The 14,140-nt window shown below is 40.5% G+C and overlaps 1 protein-coding gene across 1 annotated transcript in view; it reads right to left on the reverse strand.

The window, feature by feature from the left end:
- cbarpb (CACN subunit beta associated regulatory protein b) overlaps nucleotides 1-14,140 on the reverse strand; it is a 29,017-nt gene that overhangs the window by 10,253 nt on the left and 4,624 nt on the right. Inside the window, exons 4-8 of the mRNA XM_087783259.1 lie at nucleotides 9,399-9,471; nucleotides 7,564-7,706; nucleotides 4,962-5,023; nucleotides 1,218-1,380; nucleotides 141-312 (exon numbers count right to left, since the gene is read on the reverse strand). Of these exons, the coding sequence (XP_087639385.1) occupies nucleotides 141-312; nucleotides 1,218-1,380; nucleotides 4,962-5,023; nucleotides 7,564-7,706; nucleotides 9,399-9,446 (588 nt within the window). The 5' untranslated portion in view covers nucleotides 9,447-9,471. The remainder of the gene's footprint in view (nucleotides 1-140; nucleotides 313-1,217; nucleotides 1,381-4,961; nucleotides 5,024-7,563; nucleotides 7,707-9,398; nucleotides 9,472-14,140) is intronic.

Genomic DNA, 14,140 nt, shown 5'->3' on the forward strand with positions numbered 1-14,140 from the left:
ACTGACTCCTTCAAGAAACATCTGTATTTGATGATCTACTGACTCCTTCAAGAAACATCTCAAGACACTTTTATTCGTGTCTATCATCTGGGCTCGCTAGTCAATATCATCAGAAAGTCGGCGCTCCAGGAGGACCTCACCTGGAAAATGGACAAGGCCGACTTGGCGACGGGACGGGTCGTCATGGCGACGGTGTTCTCGGCCGAGTCGCACTCATGGATGGTGACGATCTTGAGCGCCGGTGGAGGAACGTGAAGGTTGATGAGCCGAGCGTTCTTCAGGTGGTGGTAGTCGCCCTCGGTCAACGTGTACCTGGAGGAGCAACGAGCGCCGTCGGACTGAGTACTTCACCGTTTGAGTAAATACTTCGTCTGGATCCACTCGGACCAGTTCTTTACCAGAACAACAATAATAAAAGAACGAAGAACAAACGATTTTAAGTGGTTTTAAGGTAGATAGACGAGGATGTCAGAGTTAGATACAACTATGTTGGCTTGGAAGTACAAAAATAACTTACAAATGCAAAACAACTTTAGAAGTTTCTTTACAAGTTTTACTTTAACCGGAATCAAACCTGCAAACGGTTGAAACTACTTCTGTTCGTAGGTTTCCTCGGGTCGTTTACATTTACTTTCAACGGTTTGTAAATGTGCTCCAGAAACTAAAGTAAATACATTTTCTTAATGTACAAAATGTTGTTTTTTGAAGGCTGAAAAAAAGGTAGAAATAAACATATTTTTTACCAGGAAAACTTGTAAAAAAGGGCAAAAATCAAACATTTTTTTCAGAATTTTGAAACATTGATTTTGATTTCACAATTGAATTCAAACAAATTAAAAAATCTGAATCAGATTTAAAAACAGTTGAAACACATTTACAAATAGTTGAAACAACTTATAGAGAGTAGATCTAAATCTGCATCAAATTTAAATAAAATAAATGTAAACGGTTGAAGCAGATTTTTACTCTAAACTTTAAAGTTTGTAGATTTGATTCTCAATCTAAATTTCATAGCTTTCTTTATTTTTGTTTTATCAACTCTTTCTTCATTTTTTTTCAAACTCTTTTTTTTGTTTCAACATTTTGTAAATGTGTTTAAACAGTTTTTGTGATATAGTTTGTAAATCACTTTTGAACTTCCCGCCACCGTATGAAACATTTAAATCCACATGAACCGTGTTCAGCGACGAGTTTTTAAAACACATTCAATCTCCGACCTGCGGCCCTTCTCCTGCGTCTTCTTGCCGTGGTCGAACAGCGCCGCCTCGTTGAAGGAAACTCTCCGACCCGTGGTGCCCGTGGACAGGAAGCGCTCGGTCTCCTGGTCGTGAGCGCTGCCCACGGACAGGCAGTCGGACTCGTCCACCCTGATGGTGATCTCTGCAGGAAACATCCACTCTAGTGAGGATGCTAACAGTGAGGATGCTAACAGTGATGATGCTAACAGTGAGGATGCTAACAGTGATGATGCTAACAGTGATGATGTTAACAGTGATGATGCTAACAGTGATGATGCTAACAGTGATGATGCTAACAGCAATAATGCTAACAGTGATGATGCTAACAGTGATGATGCTAACAGTGATGATGTTAACAGTGATGATGCTAACAGTGATGATGTTAACAGTGATGATCGTAATAGTGAGGATGCTAACAGTGATGATGCTAACAGTGATGATGCTAACAGTGATGATGTTAACAGTGATGATGCTAACAGTGATGATGCTAACAGTGATGATGCTAACAGTGATGATGCTAACAGTGATGATGTTAACAGTGATGATCGTAATAGTGAGGATGCTAACAGTGATGATGCTAACAGTGATGATGCTAACAGTGATGATGTTAACAGTGATGATGCTAACAGCAATGATGCTAACAGTGATGATGCTAACAGTGATGATGCTAACAGTGATGATGTTAACAGTGTGAATGCTAACAGTGATGATGCTAACAGTGATGATGTTAACAGTGATGATCGTAATAGTGAGGATGCTAACAGTGATGATGCTAACAGTGATGATGCTAACAGTGATGATGTTAACAGTGATGATGCTAACAGTGATGACGCTAACAGTGATGATGCTAACAGTGAGGATGCTAACAATGATGATGCTAACAGTGATGATGCTAACAGTGATGATGCTAACAGTGATGATGCTAACAGTGATGATGTTAACAGTGATGATGCTAACAGTGATGATGTTAACAGTGATGATCGTAATAGTGAGGATGCTAACAGTGATGATGCTAACAGTGATGATGCTAACAGTGATGATGTTAACAGTGATGATGCTAACAGTGATGATGCTAACAGTGATGATGCTAACAGTGATGATGCTAACAGTGATGATGTTAACAGTGATGATCGTAATAGTGAGGATGCTAACAGTGATGATGCTAACAGTGATGATGCTAAAAGTGATGATGTTAACAGTGATGATGCTAACAGCAATGATGCTAACAGTGATGATGCTAACAGTGATGATGCTAACAGTGATGATGTTAACAGTGTGAATGCTAACAGTGATGATGCTAACAGTGATGATGTTAACAGTGATGATCGTAATAGTGAGGATGCTAACAGTGATGATGCTAACAGTGATGATGCTAACAGTGATGATGTTAACAGTGATGATGCTAACAGTGATGACGCTAACAGTGATGATGCTAACAGTGAGGATGCTAACAATGATGATGCTAACAGTGATGATGCTAACAGTGATGATGCTAACAGTGATGATGTTAACAGTGATGATGTTAACAGTGATGATGCTAACAGTGATGATGCTAACAGTGATGATGCTAACAGTGATGATGCTAACAGCAATGATGCTAACAGTGATGATGCTAACAGTGATGATGTTAACAGTGATGATGCTAACAGTGATGATGCTAACAGTGATGATGCTAACAGTGATGATGCTAACAGCAATGATGCTAACAGTGATGATGCTAACAGTGATGATGTTAACAGTGATGATGCTAACAGTGATGATGTTAACAGTGATGATGTTAACAGTGATGATCGTAATAGTGAGGATGCTAACAGTGATGATGCTAACAGTGATGATGCTAACAGTGATGATGTTAACAGTGATGATGCTAACAGTGATGATGCTAACAGTGATGATGCTAACAGTGATGATGCTAACAGTGATGATCGTAATAGTGAGGATGCTAACAGTGATGATGCTAACAGTGATGATGCTAACAGTGATGATGCTAACAGCAATGATGCTAACAGTGATGATGCTAACAGTGATGATGCTAACAGCAATGATGCTAACAGTGATGATGCTAACAGTGATGATGTTAACAGTGATGATGCTAACAGTGATGATGCTAACAGTGATGATGCTAACAGTGATGATGCTAACAGCAATGATGCTAACAGTGATGATGCTAACAGTGATGATGCTAACAGTGATGATGTTAACAGTGATGATGCTAACAGTGATGATGTTAACAGTGATGATCGTAATAGTGAGGATGCTAACAGTGATGATGCTAACAGTGATGATGCTAACAGTGATGATGTTAACAGTGATGATGCTAACAGTGATGATGCTAACAGTGATGATGCTAACAGTGATGATGTTAACAGTGATGATCGTAATAGTGAGGATGCTAACAGTGATGATGCTAACAGTGATGATGCTAACAGCAATGATGCTAACAGTGATGATGCTAACAGTGATGATGCTAACAGCAATGATGCTAACAGTGATGATGCTAACAGTGATGATGCTAACAGTGATGATGTTAACAGTGATGATGCTAACAGTGATGATGTTAACAGTGATGATTGTAATAGTGAGGATGCTAACAGTGATGATGCTAACAGTGATGATGCTAACAGTGATGATGTTAACAGTGATGATGCTAACAGTGATGATGCTAACAGTGATGATGCTAACAGTGATGATGTTAACAGTGATGATCGTAATAGTGAGGATGCTAACAGTGATGATGCTAACAGTGATGATGCTAACAGTGATGATGTTAACAGTGATGATGCTAACAGCAATGATGCTAACAGTGATGATGCTAACAGTGATGATGCTAACAGTGATGATGTTAACAGTGATGATGCTAACAGTGATGATGCTAACAGTGATGATGTTAACAGTGATGATCGTAATAGTGAGGATGCTAACAGTGATGATGCTAACAGTGATGATGCTAACAGTGATGATGTTAACAGTGATGATGCTAACAGTGATGATGCTAACAGTGATGATGCTAACAGTGATGATGCTAACAGTGATGATGTTAACAGTGATGATCGTAATAGTGAGGATGTAAACAGTGATGATGCTTACAGTGATGATGCTAACAGTGATGATATTAACAGTGATGATGCTAACAGCAATGATGCTAACAGTGAGGATGCTAACAGTGATGATGCTAACAGCAATGATGCTAACAGTGATGATTTTAACAGTGAGGATGCTAACAGTGATGATGCTAACAGTGATGATGCTAACAGTGATGATGTTAACAGTGATGATGCTAACAGCAATGATGCTAACAGTGGTGATTCTAACAGTGATAATGCTAACAGCGATGATGCTTACAGTGATGATGCTAACAGTGATATTGCTAACAGTGATGATGCTATCAGTGATATTGCTAACAGTGATGATTCTAACAGTGATAATGCTAACAGGGATAGTGCTAACAGTAATGATGCTAACAGTGATAATGCTAACAGTGATAATGCTAACAGTAATGATGCTCACAGTGATAATGCTAACAGTGGTGATGCTAACAGTAATGATGCTAACAGTGCTAATGCTAACAGGCATAATGCTAACAGTGATAATGCAAACAGTAATGATGTTAACAGTGATGAGGCTAAGAGCTGATATTCAAGATAACTAAGTCCCTAAGTAACTACATCCCTCCTGCCGCCACACGTTCATGCTTCCACGTCTCCTTCCAGCATCTCCACTCACCATGTGTGGGCTGAGGCTCCTCCAAATACGGGGTGTTGGTCTTTTCCGGGTCATGGTTGTCCCTGAAGCACAGAAACAGATCCACGTCACCAGCCTGGAGCATGTTCGGGTGAAGGAGGCCACAGAGACTGAAGTCTGATCATGCTAAGAATGATGACGCTAACCTTTTAATCTTATTCAATATGTGGGTCAGAAGCAGATATTTCAAGGTGTCAAATTAAATAACACTAAAATATTTCAACAGTTAAGTCTTAGGCTAAAACTCAACATGACTTCAAGTTGAGTTTTATGAAACATTTTCTATTTCTTCAGACGATAACGACCTTCGTCATCGTGTCATTTCCTGTCTCCGTCTTTGATTTCCTCTGTGGCTCTCACTGTGTGTGTGTGTGTGTGTGTGTGTGTGTGTGTGTGTGTGTGTGTGTGTGTGTGTGTGTGTGTGTGTGTGTGTGAGAGTGTGTGTGTGGGCATGTGTGTGTGTGAGTGTGTGTGAGTGGACCAGAGGGGTTGAGACTTCAGATCAATCCCCGCCGAAGGCTGCTATGAAACCTCATTACGCTCATCATTTGTACTGGTCCGGACGGTTCTGCTCGGGTTTCAACCGGCAACCCTGGCGGCTGCTCCTCACAGCCGGTCTCGCTGGTCCTCCAGTGGATGAAGCGTCAGGCGCATGAATCTCAAGTGAGCATGAATATTAAACGTGTTTCCACAAAGGTGTTTCAGTAACAGCACCGCGGGGTCCAAACACTCCAGCAGCCAATGAGGGACGAGTTCAGCTCTGATATGATCACATGATCCTCAGAGCTTTACATCATCAGTGTCATGAACGAGTGAACAATTACACAATCATCGTTGTGTGTTACTGAGAGGGTGTGTTTTAGATATCAGCAGTAACTTCTCATCATGACCACGTTCTACACTTATTGCTTTTTAAAGTTGCTCTGAAATCTGGACGAACGAGAGGTTACGAGAGTCCATGATGACGTAATAATGGCTTCACTCCTCCTCCAGCTGTAATCACGCTTTGTTTATACAACGAGTCCCAAGGAGGTAGAGACTTCTGTGATTGTTGACACCCGGTGACAAACCTCCGTGCTTGGCCAATCACAGCAGAGTGGGTGTGGTTATGGTCAACAAGATTTCATCTCCAGAAAAACAAAGTGTTTTCAGTGGGCGGAGCTTAAGATCATTTTCCAATGTCAATATTTCAATGAAAAGAGAGTTTTGTACAAACACACACTGATGGTACAATAGAGTCACACGTCACAACAACACACACACACTGATGATACAGTAGAGTCACACATCATAACACACACACACTGATGATACAGTAGAGTCACACATCATAACACACACACACTGATGATACAATAGAGTCACACATCACAACAACACACACACACTGATGATACAATAGAGTCACACATCACAACAACACACACACACTGATGATACAATAGAGTCACACATCACAACAACAAACACACACTGATGATACAATAGAGTCACACGTCACAACAACAAACATACACTGATGATACAATAGAGTCACACATAACAACAACACACACACACTGATGATACAATAGAGTCACACATCACAACAACACACACTGCTGATACAATACAGTCACACATCACAACAACACACACACTCATGATACAATAGAGTCACACATCACAAATACACACACACACTGATGATACAATAGAGTCACACATCACAACAACACACACACTCATGATACAATAGAGTCACACATCACAAATACACACACACACTGATGATACAATAGAGTCACACATCACAACAACACACACACTGATGATAAATAAGAGTCACAAATCACAACAACACACACACTGATGATACAATAGAGTCACACATCACAACAACACACACACTGATGATACAATAGAGTCACACATCACAACACACACACACTCATGATACAATAGAGTCACACATCACAAAAATACACACACACTGATGATACAATAGAGTCACACATCACAACAACACACACACACTGATGATACAATATAGTCACACATCACAATAACACACACACTGATGATACAATAGAGTCACACATCACAACAACACACACTGATGATACAATAGAGTCACACATCACAACAACACAGACACTGATGATACAACAGAGTCACACAACACAACAACACACACACTGATGATACAACAGAGTCACACAACACAACAACACACACACACTGATGATACAACAGAGTCACACAACACAACAACACACACATACATTGAATGGTTAAATTAAATGAATGAAGATGCTATGAGTACTATATAATACTATTTCTAATGATATCTGTGTATAAATATTGTGTAAAACTGAACTTTTGTTTTTATTTGGCTTTTTCTTTATCTTGCAAATACAAATAATAACTTGTTTTATACATGTACATGTATACAGCATTATATACATGAATAATACATGTATTTGTTCAATAATAATCATCTGTGTTGGAACATAATTGATGGTTCATGGATATATTTAATCATCAAAAAGACAAACAAAGACATAAATAATGGAGATAAAACCGTTGAATCTTGGAAGCTCACCTGACACAGCACGGTCGTCCACACCTGCGACAGGTGATGAGGAGGACGGAGATGAAGATCAAAGATCCCACCAGGAGGACGGAGAGGATCACCAGGAGCAGAACGTAGCCATGTTGCTGCTCGTGCGTCTTGACGGGTTCCTCCTGAAGAGATAACAGTGAAGATGCTACCTGGTGATGCTAACAGTGATGATGCTACCTGGTGATGCTAACAGTGATGATGCTTACAGTAATGATGCTAACAGTGATGATGCTACCTGATGATGCTACCTTATGATGCTAACAGTGATGATGCTACCTGATGATGCTAACAGTGATGATGCTAACAGTAATGATGCTACCTGATGATGCTACCTTATGATGCTAACAGTGATGATGCTAGTAGTGATGATGCTACCTGATGATGCTAACAGTGATGAGGCTACCTGATGATGCTAACAGTGATGATGCTAACAGTGATGATGCTACCTGATGATGCTAACAGTGATGATGCTACCTGACGATGCTAACAGTGATGATGCTAACTGATGATGCTAACAGCGATGATGCTACCTGATGATGCTAACAGTGATGATGCTAACTGATGTTGCTAACAGTGATGATGCTAACAGTGATGATGCTACCTGATGATTCTAACAGTGATGATGCTACCTGATGATTCTAACAGTGATGATGCTAACAGTGATGATGCTACAAGTGACAATGCATACAGTGATGATGATAACACTGATAATGCTAACAGTGATGACGCTACCTGGTGATGCTTACTGTGGTGATGCTAACAGTGATGGTGCTACTTTATGACACTAACAGTGAAGGATGCTATCTGATGATACTAACAGTGATGTTGCTAACAGTGATGATGCTAACAGTGATAATGCTACCTGATAATACTAACAGTGATGATGCTAACAGTGATGATTCTAATAGTGAGGATGCTAACAGTGATGATGCTAACAATGATGATGCTAAGAGTGATGATGCCAACAGTGATGACGCTAACAGTGATGATGCTAAGAGTGATGATGCTTACAGTGATGACGCTAACAGTGATGATGCTAAGAGTGATGACGCTAACAGTGATGATGCTAATAGTGATGATGCTTACAGTGATGATGCTAACAGTGATGATGCTAATAGTGATGATGCTAATAGTGATGATGCTAACAGTGATTATTCTAACAGATCAGATAAACAAACAAAACTTTATGATGCCGATTGAAGAAGGGGGCGGGGCCAATGCCAGCACATGATTGACACGTGGACGCGTCGTATCGTACGTTCAACTGTCGACACAAATGTTCGTCTGAAGAGCAGCTGCTACTTTACACAATTAAATCTTCTTTCTACTCAACACGCTTGGCAATCATGGCTAGTTATCATGGAGGCTCATGGGAAACTTGGTTAGACGGGTTCTTAATTGGGAGGGGGAGGGGGGGGGGTGTAGGAAGACCCCCCCAGGTGTCGGAGCCAATTAGAAACATCGATGTTCTCGCGTCAATGGTTTCCACGTCTGGACGGTTGTTGCGTCAGAGACGGGATCTCGTTTTGATCGTCCTTCGAGTCCCTCAGACGACCTTTCGGTGACCTCGCGTCACATGACCAGCGTGACTCCAATGACTTCGTTAGCGTTCTTGTGACACGAAGGCGGCGCCGGAAGCGAAGAGCGAGCGTTCGGTCGCTGACGCCGCGCAGGAAATGAAAGCCCGGATTTAGATCCCGGATTTCATTACCTCGGGTTCCAGATCAGGATGTTCTCCATTAGCAAGTCACTCAGAAAGCGAAGGAAAGAGTGCGGGGTGTGCGACAACAGACACACACGACGGGTTGACTTACGGTGGAGTTCGCCGAGAGGTTGTTCCAGACGTTAGAAACATAGCTCATGGTCCAGGCCAACGATCTGGTCCCTCTGGGGTCGCACACAAACACACACTTGTTACGGACTCACACTTGACCACAAGTTTTTTTGAGCCACCGGGTTTTCGGTCCAACCGGTCATGTGGTCAAAAACTGTGACAAATTGCTTCCTGACTTCTGCAGTTTATCAGGAAATTGGATTTGGAAGAAATCGCCGAAGGCTCTTCTGTGAGAATCTACTGATGTGTCGACAACAACACACTTCTCTTGTGCACTGGTTAGTGTGCGTCAGGATAGTGTGTGTACTAACTAGTGAGGTTAATCAACATTAGTGTAGAGCATGAGTTAGATTGAAGTCTAACGTGAAATGAGTCAAACTCTCGCTGCTGCTTCACTTGAAACATGAATTATTGATGAAACTTCTGCAGAGAAAGTGAAGAACAAACATGTTTTCATTAATAGAAGCTTCACTGACGCACACATTATTACACTGACGCACACATTATTACACTGACGCACACATTATTACACTGACGCACACATTATTACACTGACGCACACATTATTACACTGACGCACACATTATTACACTGACGCACACATTATTACACTGACGCACACATTATTACACTGACGCACATTATTACACTGACGCACACATTATTACACTGACGCACACATTATTACACTGACGCACACATTATTACACTGACGCACACATTATTACACTGACGCACACATTATTACATGACGCACACATTATTACACTGACGCACACGTTATTACACTGACGCACACATTATTACACTGACGCACACATTATTACACTGACGAACACATTATTACACTGACACACACATTATTACACTGACGCACACATTATTACACTGACGCACACATTATTACACTGACGCACACATTATTACACTGACGCACACATTATTACACTGACGCACACATTATTACACTGACGCACACATTATTACACTGACGCACACATTATTACACTGACGCACACATTATTACACTGACGCACACATTATTACACTGACGCACACATTATTACACTGACGCACACATTATTACACTGACGCACACATTATTTCACTGACGCACACATTATTACACTGACGCACACATTATTACACTGAAGCACACATTATTACACTGACGCACACATTATTACACTGACGCACACATTATTACACTGACGCACACATTATTACACTGACGCACACATTATTACACTGACGCACACATTATTACAGTGACGCACACATTATTACACTGACGCACACATTATTACACTGACGCACACATTATTACACTGACGACACATTATTACACTGACGCACACATTATTACACTGACGCACACATTATTACACTGACGACACATTATTACACTGATGACACATTATTACACTGACGCACACATTATTACACTGACGCACACATTATTACACTGACGCACACATTATTACACTGACGCACACATTATTACACTGACGCACACATTATTACACTGACGCACACATTATTACACTGACGCACACATTATTACACTGACGCACACATTATTACACTGACGCACACATTATTACACTGACGCACACATTATTACACTGACGCACACATTATTACACTGACGCACACATTATTACACTGACGCACACATTATTACACTGACGCACACATTATTACACTGACGCACACATTATTTCACTGACGCACACATTATTACACTGACGCACACATTATTACACTGACGCACACATTATTACACTGACGCACACATTATTACACTGACGCACACATTATTAAACTGACGCACACATTATTACACTGACGCACACATTATTACACTGACGCACACATTATTACACTGACGCACACATTATTTCACTGACGCACACATTATTACACTGACGCACACATTATTACACTGACGCACACATTATTACACTGACGCACACATTATTACACTGACGCACACATTATTACACTGACGCACACATTATTACACTGACGCACACATTATTACACTGAAGCACACATTATTACACTGACGCACACATTATTACACTGACGCACACATTATTACACTGACGCACACATTATTACACTGACGCACACATTATTACAATGACGCACACATTATTACACTGACGCACACATTATTACACTGACGCACACATTATTACACTGACGCACACATTATTACACTGACGAACACATTATTACACTGACGCACACATTATTACACTGACGCACACATTATTACACTGACGCACACATTATTACACTGACGCACACATTATTTCACTGACGCACACATTATTACACTGACGCACACATTATTACACTGACGCACACATTATTTCACTGACGCACACATTATTACACTGACGAACACATTATTACACTGACGCACACATTATTACACTGACGCACACATTATTACACTGACGCACACATTATTACACTGACGCACACATTATTACACTGACGCACACATTATTACACTGACGCACACATTATTACACTGACGCACACATTATTACATGACGCACACATTATTTCACTGACGCACACATTATTACACTGACGCACACATTATTACACTGACGCACACATTATTACACTGACGCACACATTATTACACTGACGCACACATTATTACACTGACGCACACATTATTACACTGACGCACACATTATTACACTGACGCACACATTATTACACTGACGCACACATTATTACACTGACGCACACATTATTACAATGACGCACACATTATTACACTGACGCACACATTATTACACTGACGCACACATTATTACACTGACGCACACATTATTACACTGACGAACACATTATTACACTGACGCACACATTATTACACTGACGCACACATTATTACACTGACGCACACATTATTACACTGACGCACACATTATTTCACTGACGCACACATTATTACACTGACGCACACATTATTACACTGACGCACACATTATTTCACTGACGCACACATTATTACACTGACGAACACATTATTACACTGACGCACACATTATTACACTGACGCACACATTATTACACTGACGCACACATTATTACACTGACGCACACATTATTACACTGACGCACACATTATTACATGACGCACACATTATTACACTGACGCACACATTATTACACTGACGCACACATTATTACACTGACGCACACATTATTACATGACGCACACATTATTACACTGACGCACACATTATTACACTGACGCACACATTATTACACTGACGCACACATTATTACACTGACGCACACATTATTACACTGACGCACACATTATTACATGACGCACACATTATTACACTGACGCACACATTATTACACTGACGCACACATTATTACACTGACGCACACATTATTACAATGACGCACACATTATTACACTGAAGCACACATTATTACACTGACGCACACATTATTACACTGACGCACACATTATTACACTGACGCACACATTATTACAATGACGCACACATTATTACACTGAAGCACACATTATTACACTGACGCACACATTATTACATGACGCACACATTATTACACTGACGCACACATTATTACACTGACGCACACATTATTACACTGACGCACACATTATTACACTGACGCACACATTATTACACTGACGCACACATTATTACATGACGCACACATTATTACACTGACGCACACATTATTACACTGACGCACACATTATTACACTGACGCACACATTATTACAATGACGCACACATTATTACACTGAAGCACACATTATTACACTGACGCACACATTATTACACTGACGCACACATTATTACACTGACGCACACATTATTACACTGACGCACACATTATTACACTGACGCACACATTATTACACTGAAGCACACATTATTACACTGACGCACACATTATTTCACTGACGCACACATTATTACACTGACGCACACATTATTACACTGACGCACACATTATTACACTGACGCACACATTATTACACTGACGCACACATTATTACACTGACGCAAACATTATTAGACTGACGCACACATTATTACACTGACGCACACATTATTACACTGACGCACACATTATTACACTGAAGCACACATTATTACACTGACGCACACATTATTTCACTGACGCACACATTATTACACTGACGCACACATTATTACACTGACGCACACATTATTACACTGACGCACACATTATTACACTGACGCACACATTATTACACTGACGCACACATTATTACACTGACGCACACATTATTACACTGACGCACACATTATTACACTGACGCACACATTATTACACTGAAGCACACATTATTACACTGACGCACACATTATTTCACTGACGCACACATTATTACACTGACGCACACATTATTACACTGACGCACACATTATTACACTGACGCACACATTATTACACTGACGCACACATTATTACACTGACGCACACATTATTACACTGACGAAACATTATTACACTGACGCACACATTATTACACTGACGCACACATTATTACACTGACGACACATTATTACACTGACGACACATTATTACACTGACGCACACATTATTACACTGACGCACAAATTATTACACTGACGCACACATTATTACACTGACGCACACATTATTACACTGACG

The sequence above is a fragment of the Callionymus lyra genome, chromosome 2 (assembly GCF_982586985.1).
Source record: "Callionymus lyra chromosome 2, fCalLyr1.hap1.1, whole genome shotgun sequence".
NCBI classification, from domain to species: Eukaryota; Metazoa; Chordata; class Actinopteri; order Syngnathiformes; family Callionymidae; genus Callionymus; species Callionymus lyra.